Here is a 19,798-nt window from a genome sequence, read left to right as displayed (position 1 = left end):
AGATTATAATCAGAGTACTAGGTTATATTAGAAAAACCTGACTATGCATAGCATGTGACTTAGGGCTTCAGTTTCCTCATTTATAAAATGATTAAAGAAAGTTATAAAGGTTAGGTTAGGAAATGTATGTGAAAGCTTTGAGTATTGAGAAGCACCATAACTATATTTATTTATTTCGTTTTTTTTCCCTCTTGAGCAATATAATCTGAGCAAATTAGGATATATTTCATTTTATTTTTTAAAGGTTTATTTATTTCGAGAGAGAGAATGCATGCACAAGTGGGGGAGGGGCAGAGAGAGAGAGAGAGAGAGAGAGAGAGAGAGAGAGAGAGATTCCCAAGCAGGCTCTGAGCTGTCAGTATGGAGTCTGACGTGGGGCTAGATCTCATGAACTGTTAACTGTGAGATCATGATCTGAACCAAAATCCAAAGTTGAACACTTAACCAACTGAGCCACCTAGGTGCCCCTAGGATATATTTCATTTTAGTGAAAGGTCTATATGTTAGTTATCATATTCATAACTAAAGTGTTTCTCATTTGTACATTCATAATTTGATCACTGACATTTTTAAATTTCTTACCCATTCTTATATTGTTCTCAGTAGCCTCTGGCCACCTGTATTCTGAAGTCATTTAGAAGTGTTTGTGACACTTGATACACAGTAGACTGCTGGTATTCTCTAGAAAGAATATTCTCAGTAGTCCATACATCTGTGCAATTTGCAGTGTCTCTTCAAAGTCCAGTCCAGGCTGTGTGTTGGTGATGACTGTTCATGTCATGTTTCTCTGGAAACATGTTTCTCTGTTATGGAAATTGAAGTATATGGATTTACATACATATTTTTAGATTTTTGGGACATTTTCTTAAATTATATCTTTGAGTATTTTATTCCATGACATTGTTTTTTTTCTCAGGTACTTAAATTATGTGTATATGTGATCTCTTTTGACCACCATATACAGTTAACATTTATTCTATTTCTTTATCATTTATTTCTCTCATTTTTCTCATTTCTATACTATATGACTGTTATTATGTTAGTCTCTTCACCTTTATGGCCCTTTCAATTTTATCTTCATTTCTATGGGGTTTTAATTTTTCTCTTTCCTGAGCTCTGCCAGCTCATGTTTCATCTCTGCTTTCTTTCTCTCACATTTCTAAGTTATTTCATTTCCACTTTGCTGTCTTCCTTCAGATAAATAACTGCTTTGTTTCATGATGTAATGTGTGTTCACACTTTTCTTCCGCACCATGAAAATACTTTTGTGGTCTGTGTCCTAATTTTAATTTAATAAAAGTACGTTGTTCTCTCTATTTACAGCATCTTGATATAGATGCTGTTACAGCTGCTTTTGAAAATCACTTTCTTGACTCAGGTTCCCATACGAGATGAGTGAGCAGGCTGGCATCCTAGGCAGATTGATTACATAGGCAAAGGCTTTGTCATCTTTTCAGTTCCCACAAAGCTAGAGTTCTGAATTGTCTGAGATTCCTTGCACAACTGTTTGCCACCCACCCTCTACGTTTATGAACAACAGCACCCTAAGAAGTGCTGGTGCCACCTGGCTCATCTCCTGTTCCTACATCAGTTGGATGAGGGCTTCCGAATATGGGTTCCTCATATTCAGGAAGAGTATTTTTCTTACTCCTTTCTCGGGTCTTCTGCCACCAGCTGCCCTTAGCCCTGGGCATAGAGGGACCCATATCATAGACACAGACTCAAAGCTAACTTGTTTTTCTTTTAAATAAACTTTTTTTTTTTTTTAAGTTTATTTATTTTGAGAGAGTCAGAGACAGCACAAGTAGGGGAGGGGCAGAGAGAGAGAATCCCAAGCAAGCTCCTTGCTGCCAGCGCAAAGCCCGATGCAGGGCTCATGAAGCCGTGAGATCATGACCGGAGCTGAAATCAAGAGTTGGCTGCTTAACTGACTGTGCCCAGGCACCCCTAAAGAAATGTTTTTAAAGAAAGGTTTTTGAAAGATTGGTGGTAGGATTAGTGAAAAGAGGTTGTAGGAGAGGCATGTGGGGATGATCTACACTCTCTAGGCCAGAAGATGCTGGTTAGAGACTTGGACCTGGGCAGGTTTAAACAAAAGCAACAGTCCTTTCTCCTTCTTTAGGGCAGTAGCTGGGAGATGGGAAGGGGAGCTGGGGGAGAAAACTGTAGTCATTCCCCGGGAAGGGAGAAAGAGAGGCTGTTTTTGATTAAAGTCAGCCACCTCAAATTACCTAATGCAGGTAATTGGGCAGACCAGGTTCCCTATAAAACTATGTTTCTTCTCAGGAGCACCTCCTGAAAATTAAAACACAAAACAAAACAAAAAACAAAAACCCAAATGTGACTGGGGGAGTGAAATCTCATCTCAAACTGCAGCATCGTGCCCTACCCCTGGCAGCAGGATGGGCCCAGAAGAAAACATGGTTTCTTAATTTCAAGGTTTGGAAGGTAAATAAATGCCTGGGGATAGTAAACTTTGGGCCTCTGTGTGGGAATAAGGGTTGGGCTGAGCTTCATATTTAACTTACACCTACCTTGATATGTACGTTTTCTTTTTACCTTTTGCCTTTAGCTTCTGTATATGTTAGTGGGCAGGAGTGGACACTGGTTTGTCCATTAAATGAAATTCTAAGCCTTGGTTTTATTGGGAACACTCCCTATGTTCATAAACATCATAGGCACTCCCTCTTGTGGTGTATTGTCAAATCACATGCTTTTGAATTAGTGTTGGAAATACTTTGTCAGAAATTTTTTCATTTCTCAGTAGATGTTGAAACTCTAGGTTCAAGTAGTTACCTCAACTAATAATACTGCAGAATTCACGTAATAGGTAAACCTAGCTATTTTTTAAAGCTATGTTATTACAAGTGAAATTTATTTATTTATTTATTTTTTAATTTTTATTAAAAAAATTTTTTTTTTAACGTTTATTTATTTTTTTGAGACAGAGACAGAGCATGAACAGGGGAGGGTCAGAGAGAGGGAGACACAGAATCCGAAACAGGCTCCAGGCTCTGAGCTGTCAGCACAGAGCCCGACGTGGGGCTCGAACTCACGGGCTGTGAGATCATGACCTGAGCCGAAGTCAGCCGCTTAACCGATTGAGCCACCCAGGCGCCCCACAAGTGAAATTTAATAAATTATTTAACATTTTATGATGCAATGGTCTTCAGGTCTCCATGGCTTCTCAGAATGCAGTATTTCTTGGTAGGCTGAAATGTACCCTCTAGTAGTTTTTGTTTTTGTTTTTTTCAGGAAAGGTCAATTCTATGAGGTTTGAAATATGTTTATATATTTGTCTTTTGCCTTTATATTTGAGTGATTGTTTGAGTATAAAATTTGTGAGTCACATTTTTCACTGATTACTTTTTGTAATCATTCCTTTGCTTTATGAGATTAATGTTGCTCTAGAGAAGTCTGATGCCAACCAAAGTTGTTCATTTCCCTCTACATGAGTGACTATCTTTTTTCTTGACTGTACTTGTCTCTCTTTATCTTTAAAATCCAGTAACTTCATAAGGGAATGTCTTAAAGGCCCTGCATCAAATTTTCCTGGATGTTCTATGCCATTTTAAATTAGAGATAGGCCTTCACTTATTTCGGGAAAGTTTCCTAAGTTTTACCTCAGAGTAGATGCTTTTTCCTATTCTGATTGATTATGCACATGTTTGATTTTCTTTGTCTGGATCTCATATCTATAATTTTCTCTCTAATCTTTTAAGTCTTAGTTTTTATGTACTTAATTTTGTTTATATTTCAAGTCACAAAATATATATTCTGTCTTTTTGTGATTCTTATAGTGCTATTCTTTCTTTTGCCCATTTTTTTTTTTTTTAAAATTTTTTTTTTCAAAGTTTATTTTATTTTTTGGGACAGAGAGAGACAGAGCATGAACGGGGGAGGGGCAGAGAGAGAGGGAGACACAGAATCAGAAACAGGCTCCAGGCTCCGAGCCATCAGCCCAGAGCCTGACGCGGGGCTCGAACTCACGGACTGCGAGATCGTGACCTGGCTGAAGTCGGACGCTTAACCGACTGCGCCACCCAGGCGCCCCTCTTTTGCCCATTTTGATGTACTTTTATTTCTGTGGTAGTTTTCATTTTTGTTTCATGCCTTTTCTGAGTTTTTTCAGCCCATTTTTTTTCACTTCTCTTATTCATCACATTTATGAGCTTATTAAATCTCTGTTTTCAGGGGTGCCTGAGTGGCTCAGTCGGTTAAGCGTCTGATTTTGGCTCAGGTCATGATTTCTCAGTTTCTGAGTTTGAGCCCTGCATACGGCTCTGTGTAGCTCAGAGCCTGGAGCCTGCTTCAGATTCTGTGTCTCCCTCTCTCTCTGCCCCTCCCCTGCTCATGCTCTGTCTGTCTGTCTCTTTCAAAAATAAATGAACATTAAAAAAAAAAAAGTTTAAATCCCTGTTTTCAGCTTTTGCTTTTAAGAAGCTATTGTTGGGGCACCTGGGTGGTTCAGTTGGTTGAGCATCTGACTTCAGCTCAGGTCATAAACTCATGGTTCGTGAGTTTGAGCCCAGCATTGGGCTCTGTGCTGACAGCTCAGAGCCCGGAGCCTCCTTTGGATTCTGTGTTTGCCTCTCTGTTGCTTCCCCACTTGCACTCTCTTTCTCTCTCTCTCTCTCTCTCTCTCTCTCTCTCTTTCAAAAAAAAAAAAAAAGAAGCAATTGTTGCCATCACTTTTAACGTATGGCAATGTGGTAATTTTTAAATCTACATCATAGTGACATTCTCCTGGAGACTATTTTGCCATGTCATTTGCTTTTCCTCTTTGTTTATTATTTATGTTTGAATGAGGCAAATTATTCCTTGGCTAATTTTTTATGAGATGTTTGTATTAGTTTTCTATTGCTGCATAACATATTATGCAAACTAAATTTGAAACAGCACAAATGTATTATCTTACTATCTCCATGGATCAGGAGTTTGGCACAGCTGAGCTGGGTTCTCTGATCAGACTTTCAAACTCAGGGTGTCAGCTGACTACCTTCTCATTGGAGGCTCTAGAGAAGAATCTCTTTCCACGCTCATTAAACTGTTGAAGTAATCAGTAATGAAGTAATCATTAAACTGTTGAAGTAATTACTGTGAAGTAATTTTTTGGAATTGTTTAACTGAGATCTCCATTTCCTTGACAATCATCATCGAGTGTTTCTATCAGCTAAAAGCTCTGCACATTCCTTGGCACCTGGTCCTTTTCATCTTCAAAGCCAGCAGCAGCTCATATAATCTCTACTTGGCTTCAGATTTTTCTGACATATGCTGCTGCTGCCAGAGGAAGAAGACCTCTGCTTTAGAGGGCTTATATGATTGGATCGAGCACAAGCAGATAATCTCCTTCCTAATTCAAAGTCAATTGATTAATAATCTTATTCTGCAAAAACTCTTTGCCACTGTAACGTAGTCAAAGATGTAGTAATGTCCTATTCACGGTCCCAGGAATTACGATGGGGACTCTCAGAGGACCATCTTGGAGTTCTTGCTTAACATATTTTATGTAGGAGAGGAACTGGAACCCTGTTCTGGACAAGCAGGGATTCTCTCTAGTTGAGATGGATGTTCCTCATACGTAAATTTTTGAGCTTTTACCTTTTTCCCCACATACAGAGATTGCTGTTCATATTTAGAATCTTTCTGTGGCACCTCACCTCTGTGACAAACTGTATTTTTCTGCCCCACCTCACTTGCTTCACTGTGATTCTAGGTAGGCAGTAGTCTTCATACAGCTTGTTCACATTTATTTAGGTGTATTTAGTTTCTTTTTTCTATTGTAAATTGTTTTTTCTTCCATCACATTATCCAACTTGAACATGTGATACTTACTGACTTTTCATATATTAATTTTATATTTATAAATAAACTTATATTACTGAATTTTCTTACTGTTTTTAGTAGTTTTTCCATTGATTTTTTTTTCACTGTTCCTGAAAGAATTTGTAATTTCTGCGTATAGAGTTAGTTTTACCTCTTGATCCTTGATCATAGGCCTCAAGGTTCTTTCTGCCCACAATACAGTATTGAAAAGTTGCAAAGATAGTGAGTATCCTTGTCTTACTTCTTTCTGACCTTAGTAGTATGTATGTGCATATGCATATGCATGTATATATCCATACTTACATGCCCATATATTTATTTGATCATGTTAGAGACATATCTATTCCTGTTTTATGTTGATTATGTGATTTGTTGTTGACATTTGTCATATGTCTACTTAAAATCTATGAAAGTGATCATTGAATTTTCTAATTAGATCTAACTTATTAAATTTTCTTAATTTCCAAAGCATGCATCTTTAAAGAGTCATGCTACATTTTTTAATATGTTGCTGGGTTTTGTTGCTAATATATTTTTTTTGTATTGATACTTAGATATGAGATTGGTCTATTAGTTTCTGCTGTTGTTGATCTTTTTCACGTGGTATCAATATTACCAAATATTTTGGTAATTTATGGGGTGTATGGGTGGCTCAGTTGGTTAAGTGTCCAACTCTTGATTTCGGCTCAGATCATGATCTCATGGTTCCTGAAATCCAGCCCTGCATCAGGCTCTACAACTGACAGTGTGTAGCCGGCTTATGATTCTCTTTTCCTCTCTCTCTGCCCCTCCCCTGCTCATGTTCTCGTTCTCTCTCTCTCTCAAAATAAATGAATAACTTAAAAAATATTTTGGTAATTTTTAATCCTTTTTCTATATTCTGGAATAATTTAAATGGCATTAGGTATGTATGTTGTTATTATAATTGTCATTATTATTTAACATTTAAAGTTTTGGCAAAATTGATCTCTGAAACTATCTGGTCTTGGGAATTAATTTCTTGTTTTTCAAATATATTTGCTAGAAATTTGCTCTAAGTAGTCTCTTGTGAATTTAAAAAAGTCATCTCCTTTTAGTTCATTTCCTTTTTTTCCATGTATTTGTATAGTTGTAATTTCTGCTTTTTCATTATGTTAGTCAGTGGTTTATTTTATTGATTATTTCAAAGGATTTACTTTTTATTAACTTTATTATTTTTTATTTCATTAATCATATTTCTAGTCATTTGTTAATTCTTTATTGTTTTAATTAGAGGGTCCTCCTCATTGTATTCCCTTTTTAGTATTTTTTTTCTAGATATTCTTTTGCATTTTATTTCCTCCATAGATATTCTATCATAAGCTCATCTTGCTCCAGTAGTATGAATGTTGGGGGTAACTCAGAATGTGACTTATTTTTATATATTTTTAATTTTTATTTTCCTTTTTCTGTTTGGTTCTTTTTTTGTTTGAATGAGATGCTTTCCTATAAGTACTACTTTCGTTGTAGAATATGAATTTTGATGTATTTTTTTAGTATCATAATTTCTGAGCATTTTCATAATTCCAAAATTATTGATCCAAAAATAATTTAAGAGTTAAAAATTTTTTTAAGTTTAAATTTTTTGAATTCAATTTTTTTATGTGCATTTTCATTTTCTATCGCATTATAAATTTCTAGTTTATTTCATTTTGGTCATAGAATGTTATTGTTATTTACTCTTTGGAATGTATATAAATATTTTTATAGCATAATATTTGGTCAATTTTTTTAGAATTGTCCTTGGGACCTAAAAATAGAAGACACAATTTCATCATAGTATGGAATTTGACATGTTTTCCTACATGCAGTGTTACTGATAATATTGTTTAGGTCTTATCTATACTTGCTTATTTTTATTTTTATTTTTATTTTTATTTTAAATATAATCTATTGTCAAGTTAGCCAACATTTGGTGTTTATAGTGTATCCTTGCTTATTTTTAATAATTTTCACTCTTGGACTGAGAAAGATGAATATTAAAGTCTCTTCTACATTTTTCTGTCTATTCTTACATGTCTCATAATATCTGACTAATTAATATTGTTGCTGTATATTTTCATTTTTAATTTTTATGAAAGTGTAAGACTTTAGTTGTAATTGTAATTTTTTTTTTTTACTATACTTGGTATTTAGAACAATTTTAGATATACAGAATAATTGTGAAGGTAGTATTAGGTATGAGAGAATTTCCAAATATACCAAATATACCACAACCATTTCCCTCTATTATTATTTTTTAAACTTTATTTTAGAGAGAGAGAGAAGGCAAGTGGGAGAAAGGGACAGAGGGAAAGAGAGAATCTTAAGCAGGCTCTATACTCAGCATGGAGCCTGACATGGGGCTCCATCCCACAGCCCTGGGAATATGACCTGAACCAAAATCAAGAGTAGGCACTCAATGGACTGAGCAACCCAGGTGCCTCAATTTCCCCCTATCATTAAGATATTACTTTGTATGCTATATTTTTAATGATTAATGAACTAGTGTTGATATATCATCTCTTAATGTTTATACTTATTACTTGATGTCCATACTTCATTCAGGTTTCCCTAACTTTTTTCTAATGCCCTTTTTCTTTTCTTTTTTTTTTTTCAAATTTTTATTTAAATTCTAATTAGTTAACATATAGAGTTAAATTGGGCTCAGAAGTATAACTTAAGGGTTCATCACTTAGATGCTCATCACAAGTGCCGTCCTTAATACCCATCACTCATTAGGCCATTTCCCACCCATGTCTATCAACCCTGTTTGTTTTCTATAGTTAAGAGTCTCTTATGGTTTGCTTCCCTCTCTTTTTTTCTTCTTCTTTCCCTATGTCTGTTTGTTTTGTTTCTTAAATTCCAGTTGAATGAAATCATGGTATTTGTCTTTCTTTGACTTACTTCACTTAGCATAATACAATCTGGCTCTGTCCATGTGGTTGCAAATGGCAAGGTTCGTTCTTTTTTTTATGGCTGCATAATATTCTATTGTATATGTATATACCACATCTTCTTTATCCATTCATCAGTCAGTGGACATTTGGGCTCTTTTCATAATTTGACTCTTGTTGATAATTCTGCTGTAAACATCGGGGTACATGTGTCCCTTTGAATCAATATTTTTATATCCTTTGAGTAAACACCTAGTAGTGCAATAGCTGGCTTGTAGAGTAGTTCTATTTTTAATGTTTTGAGGAACCTCAATACTGTTTTCCAGAGTGGTTGTACCAGTTTGCATTCCCACCAACAGTGTAAGAGGGTTCCCCTTTGTTTGCATCCTTACCAACGTCTGTTGTTTCCTGTGTTGTTAATTTTAGCCATTCTTACAGGTATGAGGTGGTATCTCATAGTAGGTTTGATTTCTATTTCCCTGATGATGAGTGATGTTAAGCATCTTTTCATATGTCTATTGGCCATCTGGATGTCTTCTTTGGAAAAATGTCTATTCATGTCTTCTGCCCATTTCTTCACTGGCTTGTTTGTTTTTTGGGTGTTGAGTTTGATAAGTTATAGATTTTGGATACTAACCCTTTATGAGATACGTCACTTGCAAATATCTTCTATTCCATCAGTTGCCTTTTAGTTTTATTTGTTGATTGTTTCCTTCACTGTGCAGAAACATTTTATCTTAATGAGGTTCCATTGCTTCACTTTTGCTTTTGTTTCCCTTGCCTCCAGAGACACGTCTAGGAGTAAGTTGCTGCTGCTGAGGTTGAAAAGGTTTCTGCCTGTGTTTTTGTCTAGGAGTTTGATGGTTTCCTGTCTTACATTTAGGTCTTTCATCCATTTTGAATTTATTTTTGTGTATAGTGTAAGAAAGGGGTCCAGTTTCATTGTTCTGCATGTCACTGTCCAATTTTACCAGCGCCATTTGCTGAAGAGACTTTTTTCCATTGGATATTCTTTCCCGCTTAGTTGACCATATAGTTGTGGGTCCATTTCTGGGTTTTGTAGTCTGTTCCATTGATCTGTATGTGTCTTTTTTAATGCCAGTATCATATTGTCTGGATGGCTACAGCTTTGTAATATAGCTTGGAGTCTGGAATTGTGATGCCTCCAGCTTTGCTTTTCTTTTAAAAGATTGCTTTGGCTATTCAGGGTCTTTTGTGGTTCCATACAAATTTTAGGATTTTTTGTTTTAGCTCTGTGAAAAATTCTGGGGGTATTTTGATAGGGATTGCATTTAAATATATGTATTGCTTTGGATAGTATAGACATTTTAACAATATTTGTTCTTTCAGTCCATGAGCATGGAATGTTTTTCCATTTCTTTGTGTCCTCTTCAGGTTCTTTTATCAGTGTTTTATAGTTTTCAGAGTCTGGATAATCTTTTACCTTTTTGGTTATGTTTATTCCTAAAGTATCATATGGTTTATGGTGCAATTGTAAATGGAATCGATTCCCCGATTTCTCTTTCTGCTGCTTCATTATTAGTATATAGCAATGCAGCATATTTCTGTATGTTTATTTGTATCATGTGATTTTAACTGAATTTGTGTATTAGTTCTAGCATATTTTGTAGTCTTTCAGGTTTTCTACATAGAGTTTCATGTTGTGTGCAAACAGTGAAAGTTTTACTTCTTCCTTGCCAGTTGGGATGCCTTTTTATTTCTTTTTGTTTTCTGATTGCTGAGGCTAGAACTTCCAGTACTATGTTAATTAACAATGGTGAGAATGGATGTCCTCCTCTTGTTCCTGACTGTGGAGGAAAACTAGTTTTTCCCCATTGAGGATGATATTAGCTGTGGGTCTTTTGTATATGGCCTTTATGATGTTGAGGTATGTTCCTTCTATCCCTAATTTATTGAGGGTATTTATTAATAATGGATGCTTTACTTTGTCAAATGCTTTTTCTACATCTACCGAGAGGATCATTTTATTCTTATCCTTTTATTAATGTGGTGTATCACATTGATTGATTTGAAAATATTGAATCACCTTTACCTGGGAATAAATCCCACTTGTTCATGGTGAATAATTCTTTTAATGTACTGTTGGATTTGATTTGCTGGTATCTTGTTGAGAATTGTTGAATCCATGTGCATCAGGGATATTGGCCTGTAATTCTCGTTTTTAGTGGGGTCTTTGGTTTTGGAATTAAGGTAATGCTGGCCTGGTAGAATGAGTTTGGGTTTTTCTTCCATTTCTATTTTTTGGAAAACTGATAAGAATATGTATTAACTCTTCTTTAAATGTTTGGTATAATTCTCCTGGGAAGCCATCTGGCCCTGGACTTTTGTTGAGAGATTTTTAATTACACTGACTTTTTTGCTGGTTATCGATCCGTTCAAATTTTCTGTTTCTTCCTGTTTTAGTTTTGGTAGTTTATGTGTTTCTAGGAATTTATCCATTTCTTCCAGATTGGCCAATTTGTTGGCATATAATTTTCCATAATATTCTGTTATAATTGTTTGTATTTCTGTGATGTTGGTTGAGATCTTTCCTCTCTCATTTGTGATTTTATTTATTTGGATCCTTTCACTCTTCTTTTTGATAAGTCTGGCTTGGGGTTTATCAATTTTACTAATTTTTTCAAAGAACCAGCTCCTTGTTTCATTGATCTATTCTACTGTTTTTTGTTTGTTTGTTTCTATATTATTTATTTCTACTCGAATCTTTATTATTTCCTTTCTTCTGCTGGCTTTAGGCTTCATTTGTTGCTCCTTTTCTAGCTCCGTTAATTGTAAGGTTAGGTTATTTATTTGATATTTTTCTTGCTTCTTGAGATAAACCTTTATGCTATATTGCTGTATACTATATATTGCTATATACTTACCTCTTAATGACTGCTTTGGCTACATCCCAAAGATTTTGGACCATTGTGTTTTCATTTTTCATTTGTTTCCATGTATTTTTTAATTTCTTCTTTAATTTCTTGGTTAACCCATTCATTTTTAGTAGGATGTCCTTTAACCTCCATGTATTTGGTCTTCCTGAACTTTTTCCTGTGGTTGACCTCAAGTTTCATAGGTAGGAAAATATGCATGGTATAATCTCAGTCTTTTTGTATTTATTCAGGCCTGATTTATGACCCAGTATGTGATTCATTCTGTAGAATGTCCCATATGCGCTCAAAAAGAGTGTATAGTCTGCTGCTTTAAGATAAAATGTTCTGAAAGTATCTGTTAGGTCAATCTGGTCCAGTGTGTTATTCAAAGCCATGGTTTTCTTGTTGATCTTCTGATTAGATGATTTTTACATTTATGTAAGTGAGTATTAAAATCCCCTACTATTACTGAATGAAATTCTTTATGCTTGTGATTAAATGATTTATATATTTGTGTTCTTACAAGTTGGGGGCATAAGTATTTACAATTATTAGATCTTGTTGGATAGACCCCTTTATTATGATGTAGTGCCTTTCTTCATCTCTTGTTATAGTCTTTGGTTTAAAATCTAGTTTGTCTGATATAAGTAGGGCTACCCCACCTTTCTTTTGATGTCCCTTAGCATTTTAAGTGGTTGTTTATGCCTTCACTTTTAATCTACAGGTGTCTTTAGGTCTAAAATGAGTCTTTTGTAGGAAGTATATTGATGGATCTTTTTTTTCCCCCATTCTGATACCCTCTATGTTTTAAGGGGAGCATTTAGTACGTTTACATTCAGAGTGATTATTGATAGATATTAATTTAGGCCATTGTATTACCTGTAAAGTCGTTGTTTCTGGCGATTTTCTGTGTTCCTTTGTAGTCTTTGTCCCTTTTTTCCCCCATTCAAAGAGTCCCCTATAACAGTTCTTGCAAGGCTGGTGTAGTGGTCATGAACTCCTTTAGTTTTTGTTTGTCTGGGAAACTCTGTATCTCTCCTTCTATTCTGAATGACAGCCTTGCTGTATAAAGTATTCTTGCCTACATATTTTTACCATTCAGCATGTTGAATATATCATGTCACTCCCTTCAGGCCGGCCAAGTTTTTATTGATAGGTCTGCTGCTAACCTTATATGTCTTCCCTTGTAAGGTAGGGATTTCTTTTCCCTTGCTGCCCTTAGGACTTTTCCTTATGTCCGTATTTTGCAAATTTTACTATGTATGTCTTGGTGTTGGCCTGCTTTTATTGATTTTAATGAGAGGTCTCTGTGCTTGGATTTGGATGTCTGCTTCCTTCCCCGGATTAAGGAAATATCCAGGTATAATTTGCTCAAATAAACTTTCTGCTCTCTTCTGTTTTCCTCTCCTTTTGGGACTCCTAAGATAGGAATGTTATTATGCTTTATGGCTTTGCTGAGTTCCCTGAGTTTACATTTGTGATCCAGTGTTTTTCTTTTCCTCTTCTTTTTAGCTTCATTATTTTCCATAATTTTATCTTCTGTATCACTTAATTCCTCTGCTTCTCCTATCCTGTGGTTATTATATCCGGTTGATTTTGCATCTTGGTTATAACTTTTTTTTTTTAAGGCCTGACTAGTTTTTAGGTCTTTTATTTCTGCAGTAAGGGACTCCTGGTGTCTTCTATGCTTTTCTCAGGCCCAGCTAGTGTCATTATGATTGTTGTTTTAAATTCTGGATTAGACATATTACTTATATTTGTTTTTTTTTAATGTTTTTATTTGTTTTTGAGAGAGAGAGTAAAAGAACAAGTGGGGGAGGGGCACACAGAGACAGAAGATCTGAAGCAGACTCTGCACTAACAGCCAAGAACCTGATGTGGGGTTCGACCTCACGAACCATGAGATCATGACCTGAGCTGAAGTCGGATACTTAACTGATCTAGCTACCCAGGCACCTCTACATTTATCTTTTTTTATTAGATCCCTGGCTGTGACCTTTTATTATTCTTTCTTTTGGGATGAATTCCTGCATCTTGGCATTTTGTCTAGGTCTCTGTCTTCTTGTCTGTGTTACGAAAACCTGCTGTGTTTTCTGTTCCTGACAAAAATGCCTTTGTGAAGAAGAGGTCATATACTGTTAGGGCCTGGTGCTTCAAGAAGTGTCTCTAGTGTATGCTGTGTGCACTCTGCTGCTGTGTTTTGTCTGCTCTTTTTTAGGGCAGTCTTCTGCAGGGTTTTCCTTGCCTGCAATGGGAAGTATTTGGATCTTGTCCAGAGGGTGGCGGGTTTTAACTAGGTGTGCTCTGTCTGGTCTGCTTGTTAAAAGAGACTATATCCTATTCCCACTAGAGCTGAAGCTTTGCAGCACTCTGTGGTTGGTTGACTTGGTGTGTGGGGGGAAGTTTGTGCTGGTCTTCTCAGGGGAAGGACCCACTATTTTGGTTCTCAGGCACACTTGCCCTAGTAAAGAAGCACCTGCAGAGTGCAGAGGTGTGGGACTTGGTATAGTGGCTGAGGTCTTCATTATTGGTGCTGTTTTGCTCCACAAAGTCAGTCCATGCTGATGGGTGGGTGAGAGAAATGGTGCCAGCCCTCTCCTTCCTCCCCAGAGAGGGGAGCTCGATCCCACCATTGTCCGGGAAGCCTTTACAGAAGAGCAAGCATTCTTCCTCATGTCTCCCAGGCGTCCCTCAAATTCCTACCTTCACCCTGTCTGTATCTGGACTGTCTGCCTTCCCAGCAGTACAGTGCACCTGTGTTTTATCTCAGGCACACTGAGTTTTAGAACTCCAAACTTTAGAGACCCAGCATGGCGTGGACCTGTGCTGGTCCTCTCAGGGAGGGTTGCTGCACTGGGGAGGGTGCCAGCTTGTCCCAGAAGTGCAGTCATACCCATAGGCAGGAATGTGGATTATAAAATGCAGAAAAAAAACAGAGTCCAAGTTTGCCACCCTTAGCAGGTGTTTCTTCCCCTATGCTAAGGAACCAGACAGTGCAGTGCAGCCTGCTGTCTCTTTCGTTCCTTGAGAAGTAATGACATCTCTCCCAGATATACTTCAAGAAGCAAAAACTGTCTTCTCACAGTTTGTCCCAGGGGTTCCTCAGATTGCGTTGTCTACTCCCAGGCCTCCTCCATTCTTCTCCACAGGGGCACATCTTCACTTGCCGGGCTCCATACCCCCACAGCGAAGACTTCTAAAACTCCAATTTTTGAGTTCCACTGGTTGAAAAAACTCACAATAATCAGCCCCTCTCATTTTCTCAGTCCATGCTTTTAGGGAAGTGTTTTTCTTGTGCTATCCCCTGTATACTGCTCTCCTCCTACCTGCCCCCCACCCCCCTCCAGTCTCTCGGGCTCTCACCTCTCTCCATGATCAGGGCTCCCCTCTCTTCCCTGGCACCCATAATCCTTTTCTCCCCTAAATCACATCTCCACACCTTCTGCCTTCTACATTGTAGCCTCATCTTTCCCTCTAGTTGTACAGTTTGTTGTCTCAGTCTTCAGATAGATTTCCTGGGTGTTCAGAATGATTAGATATTTATCTAGCTGTGCTCGAGGGATGAGGCAACCACATACTACTTCACCGTCTTAACCTCACCTCCCCAGGCTGGATTCTCTCACTTAGCAATATGCATTTAAGATTCATCCATGCCTTTCTGTGGCTAAGTATGTCATTTCTTTTTATCAATTCTAAGAAAAGCAATAGAAATAAATTATTCAGAAATAATAGAGTAGTATATTGGATACAGTAGTGTTCATAAGTAGATCTTTGGCCTTGTTTACTTGAGGAAAATGATAAAAGAAAATGTTAAGTATTAAAGAGTCTTTTATGCAGTACTGTGAAATGGGTTATAGCTGGGCTGAGATATTGATATCTCAAGGCTTAGAGAGCTGAAGTAATTACAAGAGATTTGAGCCGGAGAAAGACTGCAAAGATCAGTGACATAAAACTGAGTGTCTTTAATAAAAGATTCTCTTTGGTTAATCCAACAGAATGCTGCATCTCTGTCTTTCCCCACTAAACTTTATTACATATGAATTAGAAATACAATTGAAAAACACAAAAACATGAGTTTAAATTGTGTGAGTCTACTTATACACACAGGTTTTTTTAATAAATACAGTACGGGAGATGTATTTTCTCTTCCTAATGGCTTTCTTAACATTTTCTTTTCTTTAGCTTACTTTACTGTGAGAAAATAATATACAATACATGTAACATACAAAATATGTGTTAATTAACTGTTTATCAATAAGAGTTCTCGTCAAAAATAGGGTATTAGTAAAGTTTTGGGAAGCCAAAAGCTATACATGGATTTTTAACTGTGCAGGGTTTGGTGCTCCAACCCCTGCATCGTTCTCAGGTCAACTGTAAAATGTTAGGATAAAATCATGTTACTATGTACATTATCTTGGAGAAGGGAAGATTTTATAAGGCAAATATCAAAGCTAGGACCTTGAAAGTATATTTGAAACATTCATAGAAAAAATATGTAAGTGACAAATAAAATAAAAAATGCTTATTGATGACCTTAAAAATTAAATTGAAAAAAATACGTGTGTTAGGTATTTTTTAACCAGTGAGATTGGTAGTAATTTAATTTTATTATGGAAGATGTTGCTGTGTTGCTGGTATGATTGCATATTTGTTTAAATTTTTGATAAGATAGTTTGGCAATATCAAAATACAAATATTTATACACTTTGACTTAGCAGTTCCACTTTTTGGAAACTACTACATATAGACTTGCATAAATATGCCAAGGAAATTATAAAAATACCTATCACAACATGTTTGTAATGACCTAAATATATTTATAATATAATAATATGTGTTTTTTTTTTTTAATGTTATTTATTTTTGAGTGAGAGAGAGAGAGCATGTGTGAGCAGGGGAGGGCAGAGAGGGAGGGAGACAGAGAATCTGTAGCAGGCTCTGTGCTGACAGCCGACAGTGCGATGTGGAATTGAACTCATGAACTGCGAGATCATGACCTGAGCTGATGTTGGACGCTTAACCGAATGAGCCACCCAGGTGCCCCAGTATGTGTTATTAATTATTAATTATTAAGTGTAAATTGTGGATTAAGTAGATACATTAGAAGACATTTATGCTATGGAATGTTATGACAGTACCAACAAAGAAATTTAAATACAGTTAAATTTCAAAGATGTCCAGGATGTAAGTGAAAATTGGAAGTTGTTGAGTATAGGTGTAGTATGTTTAGTATGACTGTACTTGTGTAAAAACAGTAAATGGATAGGAAACATGTGAATGTGTGAGAAAGTGTCTGAAAAAATAAAAAGAGCTGTTAACAAAGGTCATTACCTCCCTCTGAGTTACATGGAAGATCATAAAGTGGAGACAGGTGGGGGAAGGAAGAATTTTCTCTTTCTCTTGATCTTCTGTGGTATTTAAAATTTACTTAAACAAACATGTTGAAACTTCATGTATTACTTCTTCTGGAAAAAAACAAACACCAAAACCCCAGAGAATACTCACATGGTCAAAATACCTACCAGATTAGTAAAAAATATATTTACCTATCATAAAAAAATATGAAAAATAATAAATTAAGAAATACCTGTATGTTCAATTTTGCAATGTATCAAATAATGAGATTATTCTTAGTCTAATCTACTACCTCCAAGAAAGTGAATGATGAAACCAGAAATCACAGTTCAAATATCTGACATGGCAAAGGAGGTAACACAAATAATGCAGATTTAGCCCAGTTATAGATACAAATTATCGGCCTGAATATTCATCAACCTCTTATAATCTGAATATGTACAAAATTATGGGGTATATTTTACATTAAAAAAAATAAGTATTTTGTGCAAGGGCACCTGGATGGCTCAGTCGGTTGACATATGACTCTAGATTTCGGCTTCTCTCATGATCCCAGAGTTATAAGATAAAGCTCCATGGTCAGTTTCCAAGCTGAGAATGGAGCCTGCTTAAGATTCTCTCTCTCTCTCTCTCTCTCTCTCTCTCTCTCTCTCTCTTCCTCTGCTCCTCTCTGCACTTGTGTGCATGTTCTCTCTCTCTCTGTCAAATATAAATAAATAAATAAATACATAAATAAATAAATAAGTAAATAAATAATAAATAAGTAAATAAAATACAATATTTTATACACAAAATTTGCATCTGAAAGTTTGATGGCCATGAATCAGTTAAAGAATCTTCAGGATTGGTGCTTTGGGGGTCTTACATCATTCAGGAAGTAATCTTGATCTGATATTAAGGAAGTGAAAATAGAATTAGCTAAGGCCATTGTTAAAATGCAGATTCCTAGATATTACACCAGATTCAAAGGGAAGGGCTGGGAATATATGTATTTTTAATGTTTATTTATTTATTTATTTAGAGAGTGCATGAGAAGGGAAAGGGTGGAGAGAGAAGGAGAGAGACCAGGCAGGCTCTACACTCAATGGGGAGCTCTATGCAAGGTTGGATCCCATGACTGTGAGATCATGACCCGAGCCTAGATCAAGTGCCAGATGCTTAACTACCTGAGCCACCCAGGTGTCCTGGGCTGGGAATGTATTTTTAACAAGCATCATTGCTCATTAATATTATCCAGTGGGTTTAGGAAATCTAGATTTACTATAATATCCAGTCTTTGAGTGTGATTTTTAAGATTTTAATCAAATCTTAAAGATAAGCATTTTTCCTTTGATGATATTCAGAAGAATATCCTCTAGAGCCAAAGGTTGCTTCAAAAAATAAATTTAATAAAATAGTTCAAGCTATAATAAAGAATTAGACATAACTTCAAATATTATGGCTTTGCTGTAAACATTGAGAAATTACTGTTTTAGCCAAAATATACTATAACCTAAGTATACTTTTCACATGTGTTTAAGGTATTGATTGATGAATTCATTATGGTTCTCATACTGTACTATAACTTGGAAAGAAAAATAAAGGCTAATTTTTTTGCTTGTTTGTTTGTTTTTTTCTTTTCTTAATTTGAAAACTCCTTCCCTGGCACCACATGCTTCAATTGTGTTTACATTAATTTACCCCGAACTTTGTGAATTATGATTTTTAAAGTAATGTTTCTCAGTTTTGTTCTATGTTTTCTGTATTTTAACATAATATTTAATAAATGTTCTTTAGTAATGTATGTATTTTAAAAGTAAAGTGAAGTGATTGAAAGAAATTAAGAAGGTTATGTTAGGCAAGTCTGATTTGTAAAGACAGATAGATAAATTAAATTTCTGTAAATTCACAATTTAATTTTTTTACCCCAAAGATACTTGCTCAGCAACAAGGAATGGAACTGGTTGTACCTCTTCAAGTTCTTCACTTTCTAACTACGTGTATGTGTTCATCTTGGGACAACTCTTGTTGGGAACAGGAGGAACTCCTCTTTATACCCTGGGAACAGCTTTTATTGATGATTCTGTGCCCACACACAAATCTTCTCTTTACATAGGTAAGTTTTCTCTATAAAATAAATGTTTCAGTATCATTTCATTGGTTTTTAAATTGATAAGTAAAAGCATAACATATGCTTATGAAAAGTTGTAATTTCATAGGCATTTCTATTCAATTTCCATTAAATATTAGATAGAGCAATATTAATCTTTTTGATTATTTACTGACACATGTCCTTCAGTTGAATGCAGTTATGAGTTTTGTTGACATCCCGCTCTATATCCTGTTCCGGGCATGCCAGCCCTCCTAGAACTGCCATCCAAGCAGTAGGCTGTCTGGATTAATTGAATTCCAGGTTAATTTACACAGGGTGGGGAGATTGAGTTGGCCATTCTACCTGATTTACTAAATCTTTTATGGACTTAACTAGAGTCAACAAAAGAAACCACAAGATAGTACCCAGAACTCTGTGGACTTTTCATTTCAGACTAATCCTGGTTATGTGTGGCTCAATTCTGGGTTGGTAGCTGGGGGAGGGGGGGGTCAGGGGAAAGGCAGTGCTGAACCTAATTTTTGGTAGCATAAGTTTCTCTTAAATTCCTTCTGTGATATTCTTGCAAGGTAGAGTTTACTAGGCTGTGTGTGGCCTTACATCAAATTAATGTGTTTCACATTCTGTAAGTTTTCATCTTATCAGTTTATTATTCTAATATAGGGGGCTGCCTTAGTTCTTTTAATCTGCTGTAACAGAATACCATACACTAGTTGGCTTGTAAACAACAGAAATTTATTTCTCATGGTCCTGGAGGC

General features: G+C 35.9%; 1 protein-coding gene across 1 annotated transcript in view; it reads left to right on the top strand.

The window, feature by feature from the left end:
• SLCO4C1 (solute carrier organic anion transporter family member 4C1) overlaps positions 1-19,798 on the top strand; it is a 77,899-nt gene that overhangs the window by 21,386 nt on the left and 36,715 nt on the right. The window contains exon 3 of the mRNA XM_043594474.1: positions 18,864-19,046. Coding sequence (XP_043450409.1) covers positions 18,864-19,046 — 183 coding nt within the window. The remainder of the gene's footprint in view (positions 1-18,863; positions 19,047-19,798) is intronic.

The sequence above is a fragment of the Prionailurus bengalensis genome, chromosome A1 (assembly GCF_016509475.1).
Source record: "Prionailurus bengalensis isolate Pbe53 chromosome A1, Fcat_Pben_1.1_paternal_pri, whole genome shotgun sequence".
NCBI classification, from domain to species: Eukaryota; Metazoa; Chordata; class Mammalia; order Carnivora; family Felidae; genus Prionailurus; species Prionailurus bengalensis.
This window is presented reverse-complemented; position numbering and strand designations above follow the sequence as displayed.